Here is a 16,373-nt window from a genome sequence, read left to right on the forward strand (position 1 = left end):
AGCACTTTATTTTGATGGTCCACTTTAGACATTCTACTAACAATAAGTAACTGCAACTAGGAGTCATTAGGGTTACATGGGGAGAGGTGCCCCTCCTAAGATCAATTTGGATTTACTTCTAAAACTAACATATTTAGATAAGTTTGCATGTGCTGGGTGATGATGTGTTATTATAGGAAATAAATAGAAAAACATTTGCAAATTTTTATGTTATAGCACAAAATGTCAAATATTAAAAATGTACAGAATGTATAAATTACTTTTGATATAATTCTTATTTATATATTTATTAAATTGGAATTAATGTAAAATCCTAAATCAACTATTTTATTAAAAAAAATATTTTGACAGTTTAGTTGAATAATTGAATAACCGATGACAGACAAAGCAGAATCCCAGTAAGAGTTTCTCAAAGAAAAATGATTCTATGACTTGTATACAGGCATATGGACATTTACTTATTGAATTGAAGAGATGTCATAATAGAAACTGTGAAATCAAATTGAACGAGTTCACTCAGTTAACCTATAGGTTTAAATGAAAGTGAAGATATCTGAAGTGTACATCTAATTAAATAATAACCCCATTAATTACAATGTGTTAAATAAAAAAATGCTACTATAGGCCTTCTGTGCCCATTCAGGGGGGGTCATCTTACCCAAGGGTCTAATTTTATTTTTTTACTTCAAAATAAATACTAACTTTTACTCTAAAAAATTCCCTACACATCCCTCATTAGCAAATAGACAAAACCTTGGATATTCAACATAATACAATGTCATAAATCACTAATTTCCAGAGACACAAAATTCCATCAATTAACCTCAAAACTGTTTTTCTTTTGATATATTGCTGACGGGGAAAGAGATAGTGGATTGGTTAATTCAAGTTAGGTTTTAATGGTGAATTCCGTGTAAAGATCTTCAGATCAAGGCAGCATGAATAAGAAACTCCACTAGTCTCTCACGCCGTTATAAATACATGACCCAGATACCAGCACCTTACTCAGATTTCCTCAACCTCCACTGCCAGCTTCACGCTGTATTCTTTGTCCCCTGGCGTTCACCGTTCACTTATGTTTTCACAAGTACTCCTGTATCTCCTCAGCGCGGAGACCTTTGTCCTTAAAGGTGAGCTAGCAATGTGCTTCAACTTAGAGGCAAGAAAGAAAACAAAAGGGTCAATGCATATCCAAATCCAACAAGTTGTACTTTGCTGTTCTCAAGCAGTTCAATTAAAACACACACAAATTCTAGGTTTTGAAATAAATTTATAGATTCTCAAATTAAAATAAATGCTTGTGCAAGATTATAACACTGACAACAATTAAGGTTTACTGAACAGATAACATTCATTTCATGGAGAATTTGTTCCTAAAACTGTGCTCTTGCTCTTATGAAGCACTGATTATCTCTTTGGTTGTTATTCACAGTTGTTCAACCAAACATTCTCACTTAACAGACATTTAACAAGGTCTTTTTTTGATGATACACCCACGAAATCTACAGATGGTGACGTTATTTCCATGGAAGACTCTTCGACGGGCGTCTGATACTCAATCGACATCTCGACAACGTTATTTGAAGTCATTTATACATGCCATGAACACTTAGATAAGGCATTGAAATGGCTCAAAATAAAATCTCATAAAATAAGCATTCAAAAAAAAAACAAAAAAACGTTTACTATGCTTGTATTTACCAGCTCATACTGTAGCATTTCAAATGAACAAAGTAGTGTTTAAACACATTGATGTAGCAACAAAACAAACAATGGCACAGTCTACATGAACAGGCACAAACTGGGATCACTATTAGGGAACAACAGGCTGTCTTCCTACATTTCTTCCATTTGGATTTCTCCAAAGCCCTGAGTTAGCATGCTAACTAGAATTCTTCATTACAATACACTACTTCTATAAACAAGTTTTTCCGTTGTCTATAAGCATAAATATATAGGTGGGAGAAATATGACGTCACTCTAACCGTATAATTTATGTTCGTTATATTTACAGTTGTGATTGAAGTCTCAAACCTCGAGTGCGACTTCTTGAGATGAATATTATAAATTCAGTGCAGTGTGAAAGTCAAGTAACTCATTGCAAGCATGTTCAAATTCAAGCATTTTGAATTCTCACTATGTTCATATCTAGTTGTATAAAGGAATATTCTGGGTTAATCCGCGCCTTTCGCATGCTGTCGATTACCACAGAAAATAACATTGACTTAAAAGCATAAAAATGCGTCAAATGCATTTGCAGTGAGGCAAGTAAACAATGGTTGTGCTGTGTTTTATTGGTTGATTTAAAAAAAAAAAGGTACAAACCGAAATTATTTGGTGTGGTAATCAACAGCGCGCGACAGATTTCACCTAAAACATCCCTTTCAGTTTCAGTAATAAGTTCTTCACATTTGGCCCCAACAAACCCATAGCAGGAAAGAATATGTAAACGAGATGAAACCATAATGAAACGTTCGAGTGTTTGATCTTACCGTTCAGAGCTGCGGCAATCAATTAATCTTCATTCAGTCAAAAAGCAATGTTCAAGGTGCGATACCTCAAATGAACTGAAATATCATCTATAAGTAAATGGTATCCATCGTACCATCCCAATGTAATCTAGTGATGTGATTTGTCATGCGATAATCTAAAGAGTTTTGCGAGTTCCAGATGCAGACACGAGTCCAGTGTGACGATGCACCTCACGTTTGATGGATCTCGTGAAACATGAGCTCACGGGGTATCCTCGTCTCGGGCCCGTACAGTTTACACGCTCTCCGCTCAAACGCGGCCACCATCTGCTTCACCACCTCGTCGAAAAACACCGTTGCTAACTGCGAATGCAGAAGTGAACGGAACTCGAACGAGATCTGGGGGGGGGGGGGGGCAGAGAAAGAGAGACATTTACACACATGGTAGGTTTACTTCCTTACAAACACTGATTCTTTGATCAAACATCACTGAACGGAGCCATCCTAGATAGAAACTGCTGCCGTCCACCAGTGTTATAATTGTTAACTAAAACTGAAACTATTGAAAAACATTTGAAAATGTAGACATAAACAATAACTACATTGAAATAAACATAAAAAAATAATAATTTTAACTTGTTTTATTTTGGTTTAGCTGCATTTATAAAGATTTACTAAAATTACTAAAAACACTATAAACAATAAAAAAATAAAATAATAGACATGTATATATATATACATATACATATATACACATACATATACATACATACATACATATATACACACACACACATATATATATATATATATATATATATATATACGAATAACTAAATTACTCAAACTAACAAGGACTTAAAATATTATAATGACTAATTAAAAATATTAATAAATACTAGGGGTGTGATGCAGTATTAAAATGTGACGAGATTTCTCATCAAGGTGAAAAGCTGTCTCGCGATATTGCCATGACGGAGAGTGAGGGTGAAATTAGCATAGGATACGCCACCGCTACATTGAGCCTCCACAGTTGTTTTGCTTTTTTTATAGACATATATATTTTTTAATTCAGTTGGATAACGGCCAGTTCAATTGTAAATTATTGTAAAATCTGCTCTGCTCATGACCATGGTGGAGGATTTGTTGCGTAACAGAGCCTAAGCATCTGATAAATGAATGCGTGCTCAACGCCACCGCTCCCTATACACAGAGTACGTGCGATCGCAAATTCGAAAGTGAAAGTAAAACGCGAGCTCCCTGTACAGTACTGTTCATGTACAGTAAGGTCTGAAGAGACTCATATCAAATCATGCAGGAGAGAAGCCAGTCAGTTGAGTTTGTGGCAAAAACTTTTACAGTTCTTGTATTTTGTTGTCTTTCAATGCATAACCGAAATTCATTCATTCATTCAAGACGATTAGTTCAAACATTTCAAAATGCACCTGCAGACTATTTTTCCAGTCATGAATTTTGTCATTGAGGATTTCTTAAAAATAATACTGTGCAAAAATCTCGTCTCTGAACTCAATCTCGCGTCTCGTGAGCTAAGCGTCTCGTCACACCCCTAATAAATAGTATAGTGTTATATTAATGATACTAAAATAACACTTCTGCCATAGTATGCCCTTAAATAAAGTCTTAATATTGTTTTTGGGATCTACTAGAATAGGTTTTCATGCTTGATTGTTAAAAAAAACTATTATTTATCACATATTTGACCTAGTAACAATAAGCTTAGTATGGTGGATATCTAGGGTGGAGCTTAGCGATGGGTTACCTAGATGTAGAAGTTTGTAATTGGTACTTACAGAGAAGTCTACAGTACATGTGCGAGGATAGCCGGGAATACCAGGACTAAACCGCCATATTGTCTCTAAGTGATTGAAGAGTTTACCATCCGAACACACCGCCTGAAACGGGATGGGGGTGAAATATAATTAGTCATGAATTCTTACTTTGTGTTTCAGTGATAGCACTGAAGGTGTTGTAAAGCACACACAGGACGACTTACTTTGACGAGATGTGGACGGACGTGGCTTATCATAGAAGTGTATCGTTCGACAACCGGAGGGAAGCCCACTTCCAGCTGGGCTTTGGCGTGACCGGCCCTTTTCATGATGGTTTGGGACTTTTTACACCATGGTACAAAGTGTTTGTAGTCATCCACATTGGCTACCACATCATACATTTCTTGCATCGAGAACCTAAAGACCAAATCACAGGTAAATCTTTCCAATTTCAAAATTAAAGGGATTAAAGGGTTCCTCCATTGACAGCTACGCAACTACCACTTTGACGCTTAAAAAAGTTTATAAAGTGATCGTAAAATGAATTGAGCGGTTTAGTCCATATTCGTTTGGCCGGAAGCTAGTTATTTGACTTAATAAAGTTTTAAATATGAATATTTTTCTTACACAAACTCATCGTTTTGCTCCAGAAGGCCTTTATTAACCCCTGGAGCCATTTAGAGTTCATTTAAGATGGATGGATACATGTTTTTGACCTTTAATCTGTTGGTTGCAATCCACCGCCATTATAAAATTTGGAAGAGCCATAATATTTTTTAATATAACTCTGTGTTCGTCTGAAAGAAGAAAGTCATATACACATAGGATGGCTTGAGGGTGAGTAAATCATGGGCTAATTTTAAAGTGAACAACTCCTTTAAAGTGGTAGTTGCGTAGACTGTCAATGGAGGGACAGCAAGCTCTCAGATTTCATCAAAAAGATCTTCATTTGTGTTCGAAAATGAACAAAAGTCATACAGGTTTGGAACGACATGAGGGGGGTCAATTTGTAATTTTTGGGTCAACTGAGCCTACTAAACTAAGAACTAAGGTGAAGTACTAAAAAACTGAAAATATAAAAATAAAACACATTTAAAATACTGAAAAATGCTGCAATGAAATACACAAAATAAACAGATGAAAATTCTATAAATGTGTCTTGTACTTATTGCTTTTATTGTATGTTTGTATTGTAATTTATTTTTATTGGTAATACTATTTATTTTATTCAGTCATATTTTCTTTCTGTATTTATGTCCCTGACTGTATTGGATATATGTTTACACAGCTGCCCTGCCTCCACTAGATCAATATATAATGCTTGCCTTCCTCCATAAAAAAGAAGAAGGGGTTATTGTTCAGGATCAGACACTGGGGTAAGCATTAGCCTAGTTAGGGAAGGGTAGAAGTCAACTTACCCTAGTATTCTCCTCTCTGAATACTCTTTTCTCTTTTTGGTGAGGCTGATGAAAGATCTCCTGTGAGGAGTGGGAGTTAAATCCACTTCAGAGAGACAGAGCGTGCGAGGATAGCGAGTCATCAGGATCCCGCAGGAGGACAGGTGTCTGACAAAGAGGACAAATGAGACACAAGATTCTGTTAAATACAGTGCATGCAGTACTGTGACGGTACCATGGTACAAACATGCTCTGCAATGGTTATACTGACATTAACACCGGCCAACCCGACAAATGCGGGTGGACTTCACTGCTACTAGCCACTTTGGAGGGTTGAATTTTATATATAATAAATAAATTTTTCAATTAAAATATTTTAATAAGGCATATGAAAAAATGAACTAGGTGCAACGTAGTGTTGTCAAAAATATAGATTTTTCGATATTGAAATATCTGAAACGCATGTGTAACAGTGTAATGGCTCTGTGTGTCAGCAGAAATAATTTAAAATATATATATATATATATATATATATATATATATATATGGAAGTTTTTCCCCATGGTATCGATGTCAAAATTGTGGCCAGTGAAAATACTGAGTGGCTAAACCACTAACCACAGTGGCTGGTGAGCAGAAAAGTTAATGTCAAGCCTTGGTTATACCACTATGATTAGTGTATTCATGGAACTACCATGATGAAATGTCCACAAACCAGTCACATTACGCAATATAAGAACATTCCCCCAACCATGGTAAGATTCCAAGTATAAGAATACATTTCTTTAAGAATCTCTGTCATTTTATTTATTCTTTATTATTTTAATAGTCACAGTGTTTTTATTATAACAGTAACTTTAGTACCTAATTATTAAGGTACTGAAACTATGGTAACTTACACACATACAGTAGTGTAAAATAGGGGTAACCATTGAAATAATACTGACAAACAATTCTAATAGTGTTTTAGCGGAAATTTTACCATGGTAATTTTGTGGGGGGAGGTGTTTCCCACCTCGTTTTGTTCAGCGATGTGGCAAGCCAATGGTTCAATAAAAGCCTCTTTTGTGGTGTGTATATAATATTTGTACGTTTCTAAAATATATTCTGTAATTTAAACCGGACTGATGAAAGGTAAGTGCGGTATTTTACCTGATGGACCAGTGCTGTATTCTCTCTCTGCATCTAAACGGGCTGCTGGAGCGACACGGACCAACAGTCGCTATTTCCAGAAACTCACTGAATGTCCGAACACCCATCGGGATCCGCCGGGCGCCTCCTGACACGGCCATCAATAAAATAGCGTGACCTTTCCAATGAGTGTAAAATTATGCCTACTAATCTTGAATAACACGATTAATGCAGTGATAAACAAACGCGCGCTGTCATCTCTAAGTTAGTTGAGTTGGCTTTTTTTAATGACCAAATCCCCGCTGAGCGCTGGTTGCAAGTATCATATTTCGACTTCAAGATGATCATCTACTGAAAAAATAGTCCTTTCTCCTGCGATTCCTCCGAAACCGATTGAGGTTAAACCGGTGAAGCCTTCATAAGCTGCCGGTGTGTGGAACACACTGTTCTGATGTAACGTTGCGGACAGGTGCAGCTGCCGCCAACTGGACCGGAGGAGGACAGAATGTCACATACAATCAAAAATATTATGATTTCAATTCTAAACTGGCGAATTCTGTTTAAATCATCGTAATAAATGATATGTGTATATAAAAACCCATGACATCGACGAACAAATATTAATAATCATAATAAACCAGGGGTGTAGTTTCATTCCAACTCACCAGGGGACGATCTTGTGCGGTTTGAGCACATTTCATAATAAAAGTCTGCTACTTGCGTTCTCATCATCACATTAATAAAAATAGAAATGTTACCGCTTAAAAACTTAAAATTATAGACATTATAGTGTTTATTGATGATATATGTAGATAAAAATCCATGACATTAACGAACTGATATTAATAATCGTAATAAAAAGGTGTCATTTCGTTCCAACTCACTAGGGGACGATGTTATTTCATAATAAAAGTATGCTACTTGCATTCTTATTAGATTCATAAAAAATAGAGATGTTACTCCTTAAAATTTGTAAATATAGACTATTATAGTATTTATTGATTTTTGAATTAGTTTTGTATTTTATGTTAATATTAGTTTCTGTTTTAGTCATTTTGTTATGTGCTTTTTGGCAATTTTTTATTTCAGTTTTAGTAGTTTAAGTTTTTAAACTAATACTTGTATTTATATTTATATTTATATTATACTTATATATATTTCAATTAACAAAAACGATTTTTATAATTATAGGTAATGACTGCACTGTTGAGCACTTGATAATTGCACTTTGAATAATTTATAATCAAACGTGTAAGCCATTTCTATTATTATTATTATAAGAAAGTCGTTTCTTGGGTCATATTGAATTTATTTTATTAAAAAAGTTATAATAAATCGTAGTAGCGCATGTGAAGCTCGTTCATATGGGATGATGGGAGTTGTAGTTTTTAAAACTGCCTGAACTAGTTCGGTAGAAGTGCATGGTAGTTAAACCGAAAGTCCGTTTGCGTCTAACCTCAAGACCTCGTGCATTTTGCGTTCATGAACGTAAAAAACCTCTGCTAAAATGTCCACACAGAGGGGCGAAAAAAACATTTTGAGTGATACAAAGTCCTCGAGCGGGTGAGTTTGTATGTCAGCAGCGTAGCAAGACAGCTAGTTAACTCTTCCTGTGTCAGTGTTGCTTTAATGCTCCATGTAGTTTACCTAAGTGTCTACAGTATATAGCTAAGCATATCCGTTTGTTTCACTATTTTTATCGTTTTTTCCTTGTCAATTATGTAAACCTGTTCTTGCAATGCAATTTAAGAACTTGTATACTAATTTACTCCAGCAACCATTACTCCAGTCTTCAGTGTCACATGATCCTTCAGAAATCATTCTAATATGCTGATTTGGTCCTCAGTTATTATCGATTATTATTGGTGCCCAATTATTAATAATGGCTCGTATTATTATCACTGTTGAATATAGATTTTGCTAATTGATATTTTGGTGGAAACTGATATACTTTTTCAGGATTCTCTGATGAATAGAAAGTTCATATACGTGAAATATAAATCTTATGTTCCATTATACATAACGGTTTGTTTTAATTAATATATTATGTCCTTGCTGAATAAAATTATACGTTTTTTTTTATCTTCAAACTTTTGAATGAAAGTGTGTCACTAAACAGTTATTTTAAATTGTGGTAATATTTCACAATATTACTATTTTTACTTTATTTTTGGTTAAATAAATACAGCCTTGATGAGCCTTCTTACAAAAACACTAAAAAAATAAAATGGAAATTAAATGATTTATGACTGAATGCCATTAATTCACTTTTTTGTATTTTCATACAGGAATATGGATTCCGTACACTGGAATGGGGCAAAAGGGGACGAGATATCCACAAGGTCCAAACCCATGTCAGACACTTTATCCAAACTGGCTCAATTGATCACGTGCATGGAGTATAAACCAAAACCACAGACGTCTTCCTCCATCCGCAAGGACTGCGGCCATGAATTCTCCGAACTGAACGACCTTGTGCATCACCAGGAAAAAGAGCTCGCCCTACAAAAGCTCCATTGCTGTCAACGCTGTGGCCAAAAGTTTGCTTTGCTCTCTAGTTTGCAGCTACACAAGTGCCCTGGTTCCTCATCTATGTGCCAGACGTGCAGAGGGAAACCTATGAGGAGTTCTCCGTGCCCTTCCTGCGGGAGCCAACCTTCAGACCCACATCGCCCGGAAGATTCCTTCAGTCAGGACAACAGCCCCTATGCGTGCGCCCCATGCGGACAAGCCTTCAGCCACAAGCAAGAGCTGCTGCACCACCAGCAGGCCGGAGGCTGTCAGCCTTCAAAAACTCTCAAACCGTCCTTGCCACCGTCTCCGAGCGCCGGCGCGTCTCTTTCTGCTTGCACTGTGTGTTCCAGAACGTTCCGTTCTTCTGCTGGACTCTCCTGCCACATGCGCTTTTCCCCCGCACATACGAAAAGCAGAACGAAGACGACGTTTCCATGCCGTTCCTGTGACAAATCGTTTCCTAAAACCTCACTGCTCCTCCAACACACGAAAGAGGAACACCGTCGTGAAATAAAGGAGAAAGCTCTGAGAAATGAGAACACTGAGAAAGCCAGGAAGAAGAAGAAGAAAGTTCTCCACTCAAGTAAGTTGTTTCCATGCCGTTCCTGTGACAAATCCTTTCCTAAGACATCGCTGCTCCACCGGCACAGGAAAGAGGAACACCGTCGTGAAATAAAGGAGAAAGCTCTGAGAAAGGAGAACACTGAGAAAGCCACCAGGCGAAGGCGGAAAGGTGAGACGTATCCGTGCCTTCGCTGCGGGAAAGAGTTCCTGCACCATCTGACGCGCCGGGCGCATTTCAAACACTGCGCCTCTCCCCTTGCTGACGCAGCTGGCTTCGACCCGAAGGGTGCAAAGGATCTCAGACCTTCCCAAGAAATTCGACGAAAGAGAGGTCGACCGAGGACCAAAAATCTTCCTGCTCTGACGGAAACCAAGCGAGAGGATGAAGTGGAAAGGAATGAGCAGGATGACAATGATGAAGACGAGGATGGCGAGTATCCTTGTACGTCATGCGATCAGGTCTTTGGCTCTAAAGCTGCGCTGCATGCGCACAAGGAAGTCCACGAGGAAGTGCCTGAAGGAGTTCATCAACCAGTCCACAGGTGTTGCAGTGTGTGCGCAGGTGGGATTCCCCTCTCTCAGATTCCAGAAGATTGTGAAAAGAAAGTCTATCACTGTGTGCCATGTGCCGAGGCCTTCATAGCCCTGGACACTTTTCTGGAGCACTGCCAGAAACATCTGCTACGTGAGAATCAAGATGAGTTCAGTGATGACTGAAAGAGCTTCCTTTAAAAAAAGAAAAAAAGGGATAGTTCACTCAAAAAACAAAAGACAAATATTTTCTCACCTTCATTTTTTTCTCACATAACTTTTTTTTAAAGCCTCTGCATAAAAGCACTATTAAAGTGCTCCAAAAGCTATTGAAAATGTGTTTTTTTTTTCGTGTGTGTGTGTGTATTTCAAATAAAAAGCTAAAAGAATATGGGTTTTTATGAGATGAAGGTGAAAAATGTTTAATTCTTGGGTGAACTGATCCTTTAAAGGGATAGTCGACCTAATGATGAAAATTTCGCCATCATTTACTCACCCTCATGTTGTTCCAAAGCTGTATGACTTTCTTTCTACTGCTTAACACAAAAAAAGATTGTTGATAACCAAACAGTTTTGGTTTCCCATCGACCTCCATTGTTTTTTATATATACAGTAGAAGTCAATGGGAACCAAAGTTGTTTATTCACCAGCATTCTTCAAAATATGTTTGGAAAGACATGTGGTTAAGTAATTGAGGGGGGTGTACTGTCTCTTTAAGGGCAGGGAAATCTCTTCTGCAGATGTTTATGGCTATCAGGAATTACATTCATCAGGCATTTGGGTAAATATTATCAGTATTGTACAGGTTTTGATTTCTGTTGTTCGTGAGGTATAATGTTGTTACAGGATAACACACTCCCGCAACATTGAGCCAAACTGCCTGACAAATAATAGAGGCCTTCGTTAATAATGACAAGCCTATATTATATTGTCAGATACGGGTACTCAATTAAAACCACTTCTACTCCAGGTTAGGATTCTGCTCTAGGATAAACATTTTTCCATACTTTCACACAGGCCTAGAAGACATATATCCATTATATTACTGTGAGAATATGGGAATTTGATTCTTTTTGACGCATATAGCACTTCTGTTTTCTAAATGGCCAGTGCCAAATCAGCTAAATTAATGTCCTTGTTGTCTGAAGTTGGGGGACATAATATCTGATCTGTGAGATTTGTCTACTGAAGTTTTGTGGCCTGTTTTATTATATTGCATTCTACTCAAGCATTGTGAAACTTCTGTTTTGTATTTAGTCAAGGAAGCAAAGTAAGCTTTATTCTTATAACATTTTATAGTCAAAATATATCTCAGTCTGAGAATTTGTATTTCAAAGTGAGAGGTTTGCTGCTGAATGTTGTGCATAGTCTAACATCTTAAGGTGTAGATTTACAGATATTAACATGTTTTAGATACATGATATTTTATGCTATCAGACCAAATATTGCAAGTAGCCTATATCTTAAATACTTTCTTTCTGTCTCATTATGGATAATGCTAAGGAAAAGGCTATTTTTACTGCATTTTTGTTTAATTTCTTTATCAGGGGGTCTTAATCTTCATTTGTTTTATGTAACACTTCTAACATTTTTTCTTCCTGACAGCAAATGGGCCGCAGTGATTTTTGTTATCTTTTTTTTTTTTTTTTTGCACTGACCATTGTTGTTTTTTTGTCTTTAAACACTGTATCAAGTCCACTTTATGGCTCACATTGTACACGTTGAGTGCAAATATATGTATTTTTTCCTTCAAATCTTTAGTTATGAAGATAGACTGGAGACATTTTGAATTTAGTTCTCTACATTAATCGCTGTGTGTGTGTTTACTAGCAGCTACCTCCAGTATCACCTGCTTTGTCCCAAGCCACGATGTGAGATGGTTTATTTTTCAGAAAATGTACCTCATCACAATTGAAATTGTTTTTTGAATAAATTGTTTAAAACGTTCGGTAGTAGTTGTTGTTATTTTTGTCGCTTTTAAACATGACAAATAGTACAAAATAAATACAACATTGATTAAAACCGGCTGTAATGTTATTGAAGTTCGTCCTCCGCTACAGTTGGGGGCGATATCGCGCACGGTGACTGGTCTAGAATCCCGCGACCTCCCACGACACTTCCTGCACTTCGGGCATTCTTTTATCCGCTGAATGAAACGTGTTTCAAACGTTTTTGTTTCACAAAAGTATTAGATCTAACTAAATAAACATGAGCAAAGCACATCCACCTGAGCTGAAAAAGTAAGTATTTCAAGCCTTTGCTTGAATGGAATCATAAGCGTCTTAGAAATTGCGATTATTCTCCTGTTTTAGCCAGTGTGTCTGCAGTTATTTCGAAACCAGGATTATTCTCATTAAATGGACAGATATATTGTCCAGTGTCTGTAGTGTATTGGCATTGTATCTGTAAATTTGTATTACGGTTTAAATACAATACTTTTTGTTGTCCTTTCCTTTTAAGATTTATGGACAAGAAGCTTTCGCGTGAGTATAATGCGTGTGTTTCCCCTCCCAAAATATTATCCAGAAAGGTCTAAAATACGGATGAAATGTATCTGAAAGTCTAAATAATTTTTAATCCTAAACATATTTGATTTTAACAGTATTTGTATTGTAACCCTACGTTACTGCGAATGTGTAAAAAAAAAAAAAAAAAAAAAAAGTGGATGATACACTTATCTAAATGGATGTTCTACTACATGTATTATTAAACTACACAATATCTGTGTTCAGAATCACTGTCTAATATCTTTTATTCAAATATACATTTCTTATGTGGAGATTATGTTTTTGTGTACACTTTCAGTGAAGCTCAACGGTGGTCGTCATGTCCAGGGCATCTTGCGTGGATTTGATCCCTTCATGAATCTGGTCGTTGATGACACTATAGAAATGGCTCCAGGAGGACAGATGAACACCATTGGGATGGTGGTACGTACTCAATACCACAATCTATTACAGAACTCATTTTGGAAACATAACTTGTTGACACAAGTATAGAATTACACCATGTTTTGTAGAGGTGTGAATATTCCCTTGCCTCATAATTCGATTTGATTATGATTTAGAAGGTAACGATTCAATTATAAAAAGATTCTGGGTGCATCACGATGCATCTTTTCCTCCAGTTCTTTTATTAATATTAATTACTATATTAAATATCACAATATGGTTATTTTATCTTTGTTAGTAAAAAAAATCACTGCATAGTCTTTAGTGTATAAAGTAAAAATGTATTATTAAAGCTACGAAAGTTATTCAGTCAAATACATTGAGTGATTCCCTCTTTTCTTTTGTTGTTTGATTAACATTAATAGCAGCAGGGTCATCATATTAAGACCTAATGCACGGATCTAATATAATGTTAAAAATCTGATTTTACGTTTGCTTAAGACATAAGTTAACTGACTGTTTACGTGAATACAGACAGATATTTTTTAATATTTGTGTGCATCTGCCATCTAACTGTTCAAGCTCAATACAGTGCTAAAGAGAGAGGCATCTTTCTGTTTGCGCACTGTGCGCGTGTGTGTGTGTGTGTGTGTCAGTCAGATTGCGCTTAGTGTTTCAGCACTGGTTGTTCACACTTCAGATTTGAAAAAGACTCAACAAAAGGATGTGGAAAGCAGTGGAAAAAGACCTACAACACTCATTATACAGACAAATGAATATTAAAATATGTGTGGAGGAAAAAAACAACCTATTTTAAAAAAAACATGACGACAAACTCACAAAAAGCTTATTAGAGACTTTTAACAACTATCATGAACAAATCAAATATGTTTTGATAAATTATTCTTAGAAATATCAACAAATCAGCATTATAGCTTATAGCTTTGCAGAACTGATGATCTATATGAAAAATGGGGAAGAAATAAGGTCTAAAAGGTATTAAAAAAAATGTATTATGATGAAGCACTACAATCTCTGAACAAAAGACACGCCTCAGTTTAATGCAGAAAGAATAAAGGCATTGTTACTTTTTTGTCCATTCTTATTTGAATTTTATTATCTTATCTTATTTTTCTACTACTGAATAACATTCAGAACAGAATAATTCATCACTGTTCATCCCGTTCATGACCAGACGTATCACTGTATCTGTGTCCTTATTTGCACACATTTATTTCATTTCACATGATGAAATTTGTGTGCATGTATACGGTGATCTTTAATCACTTTTTAAAAGCGAGCATCTCCTGCACTTCATTTCCTCATTCATTCATGCTCTTTTTGTAAAAACTGAAACGTTAGATGCATTAACTACGAAAATCAGATGCAAGTGCTTTGCTTCCGAAGGACATGTGCCACCTTTTATTAATATATAATGAGAGTACTTCATTTACAATAAAACAGTACACTAATGTATATGATAGGCCTATTAAATTACATTAAAAAAATGAATGCATCAATGCAGAATCAGGTCACATCACTGTAACTGTCATAGGCCAGTAGTCGCTGTGCATGTAAACCTGAAGATAGGGGTTGTGGTCTTTAGCCTCCTTGTTAGAGCGTCCGCCTCCAATGCTGGAGACCATGGTTCGAATCCCGCTCGGAGCGCGTTGAGTAGAACCGGTTACATCAGCATCCATGATGCATCACAAAAACAGTTATGTTTCACTGCTCTAATGTTCAGGTTTTAGTCCTATTGTTATGTTTACATTATCATGGATTTTAAATATATCACACAGCTGGATTTCAGATTTCTTTCTTTCCTCCAGTAGCTTCAGCTTAAAGGAACACTCCACCGTTTTTTGAAATAGGGCTTATTCACCTTCTTTCCTACATTTAGATAGGTGGGCAAATGCATTTTTGTCTCAGTGCATGCATTGTTTTAGTTTGACAGGGTCGGCGCTAGCTTAGCTTAGCATAATGAATGGAATCCTTTGTTGCCAGCTAGCATGTCCTGAGTAAAAGTGATATATATATATAAAAAAAAAAACCCACCTAATTACTTCTTGTGGCCTGGATATTCACAACAGGTACAAATAGCGATGCAGATTAACACTAGGCGATTTTGATTTCCCAGGCAGATATTGACTTATATATTAAGGCTTATATTAGGGGGAAGCACAGGCGAAGCACTGCTACTTGGGCGTGATATCTCTGTGCCCAAGTAGCAGTGCTTCGCCTGTGCTTCCCCCTAATATAGTCCCAAGTCAATATCTGCCTAGGAAATCGCCTAGTGTTAATCTGCATCGCTATTTGTACCTGTTGTGAATACGCAGGCCACAAGAAGTAATTAGGTGGTTTTTATTTTATTTTTTATATTACTTTTACTAAGGACATGCTAGCTGGCAACAAAGGATTCCATTCATTATGCTAAGCTAAGCTAGCGCCGACCCTGTCAAACTAAAACAATGCATGCACTGAGACAAAAATGCATTTGCCCACCTAACTAAATGTAGGAAAGAAGGTGAATAAGCCCTATTTCAAAAAACGGTGGAGTGTTCCTTTAAGAGTGTTCTTATCTGTGCAGTGATGAATGGTCTCCTGTTTCTGTCTTGGTGTCTCTTTAGGTAATCAGAGGAAACAGTATAATCATGTTGGAGGCTCTTGAACGAGTATGAGGAAGAATGCAGCTTTTCCCTCCTTCTGTTTTTTTTTTTTTGCATCCAGCCAGCAAATATCAAAATGGGTTTCTCATGTCGGTTTACAACGAAGACTGAATAATAATGCAGAAATCCTTGGTTGTTAAAATTTTCTGTTTTATATAAACATCTTTTTTTTGTGTTTTATAAATTGCCTTGTGTCTGTAGAAATTTGTATACACAATTCATAAAGCATTTTTGTGAATAAATGGACTACAATTTGATTATCCCTTTGTATTTATATTTGATTGGTGTAATGTTCAAGTGTTATTCAGTGCCAACTTTTTCACCATCTCAGTAACTTTATGCTTTGAAGCCATTCAATAATCTTGAATTATTAAGAGTTCAAATGGTATAAAAATGTTAAACTGAGAACTTTACTTAA

The 16,373-nt window shown here is 36.3% G+C and overlaps 3 protein-coding genes across 4 annotated transcripts; 2 read left to right on the forward strand and 1 right to left on the reverse strand.

The window, feature by feature from the left end:
- Positions 1-18: 18 nt before the first annotated feature.
- coq10a (coenzyme Q10A) lies at positions 19-7,494 on the reverse strand. 2 transcript variants are annotated; one of them, XR_014031718.1, is made up of 6 exons: positions 6,811-7,494; positions 5,680-5,826; positions 4,486-4,678; positions 4,283-4,384; positions 2,493-2,870; positions 19-1,152 (listed from the first exon to the last, which is right to left on the reverse strand). XR_014031718.1 is itself a non-coding variant. In XM_081386935.1 (5 exons), exons 1-5 carry the CDS (start codon positions 6,948-6,950, stop codon positions 2,703-2,705), a joined length of 750 nt encoding a protein of 249 aa, XP_081243061.1. In that variant the 5' UTR covers positions 6,951-7,494; the 3' UTR covers positions 1,180-2,702. The 2 variants fall into 2 exon arrangements, 1 of the variants encoding a protein (XP_081243061.1); XM_081386935.1 differs by lacking the exon at positions 19-1,152 and having other exon boundaries at positions 1,180-2,870.
- A 666-nt stretch (positions 7,495-8,160) lies between these two features.
- On the forward strand, positions 8,161-12,340 carry LOC308703448 (uncharacterized protein). The gene is made up of 2 exons (XM_081386926.1): positions 8,161-8,352; positions 9,078-12,340. Exons 1-2 carry the CDS (start codon positions 8,297-8,299, stop codon positions 10,582-10,584), a joined length of 1,563 nt encoding a protein of 520 aa, XP_081243052.1. The 5' UTR covers positions 8,161-8,296; the 3' UTR covers positions 10,585-12,340.
- snrpg (small nuclear ribonucleoprotein polypeptide G) lies at positions 12,175-16,217 on the forward strand. Its single transcript, XM_081386939.1, has 4 exons — positions 12,175-12,638; positions 12,859-12,881; positions 13,204-13,328; positions 15,917-16,217. The coding sequence occupies exons 1-4, from the start codon at positions 12,607-12,609 to the stop codon at positions 15,965-15,967; spliced, it is 231 nt and encodes a 76-aa protein (XP_081243065.1). The 5' UTR covers positions 12,175-12,606; the 3' UTR covers positions 15,968-16,217.
- Positions 16,218-16,373: the final 156 nt, after the last annotated feature.

This window comes from Scardinius erythrophthalmus (assembly GCF_964197995.2).
Source record: "Scardinius erythrophthalmus genome assembly, chromosome: 15".
NCBI lineage: Eukaryota > Metazoa > Chordata > Actinopteri > Cypriniformes > Leuciscidae > Scardinius > Scardinius erythrophthalmus.

Bases quoted from the DNA above. Each gene is read 5' to 3' on its own strand.
- coq10a (XM_081386935.1), bottom strand. From the start codon at position 6,950: ATGGCCGTGTCAGGAGGCGCCCGGCGGATCCCGATGGGTGTTCGGACA. The intron at 4,679-5,679 runs GTAAGTTGACTT...TTTGGTCTTTAG, and splicing joins TCAGAGAGGAGAATACTAGG to GTTCTCGATGCAAGAAATGT. The intron at 2,871-4,282 runs GTAAGTACCAAT...CCCCCCCCCCAG, and splicing joins CATGTACTGTAGACTTCTCT to ATCTCGTTCGAGTTCCGTTC.
- LOC308703448 (XM_081386926.1), top strand. From the start codon at position 8,297: ATGTCCACACAGAGGGGCGAAAAAAACATTTTGAGTGATACAAAGTCC. The intron at 8,353-9,077 runs GTGAGTTTGTAT...ATTTTCATACAG, and splicing joins GATACAAAGTCCTCGAGCGG to GAATATGGATTCCGTACACT.
- snrpg (XM_081386939.1), top strand. From the start codon at position 12,607: ATGAGCAAAGCACATCCACCTGAGCTGAAAAA. The intron at 12,882-13,203 runs GTGAGTATAATG...GTACACTTTCAG, and splicing joins TATGGACAAGAAGCTTTCGC to TGAAGCTCAACGGTGGTCGT. The intron at 13,329-15,916 runs GTACGTACTCAA...GTGTCTCTTTAG, and splicing joins TGAACACCATTGGGATGGTG to GTAATCAGAGGAAACAGTAT.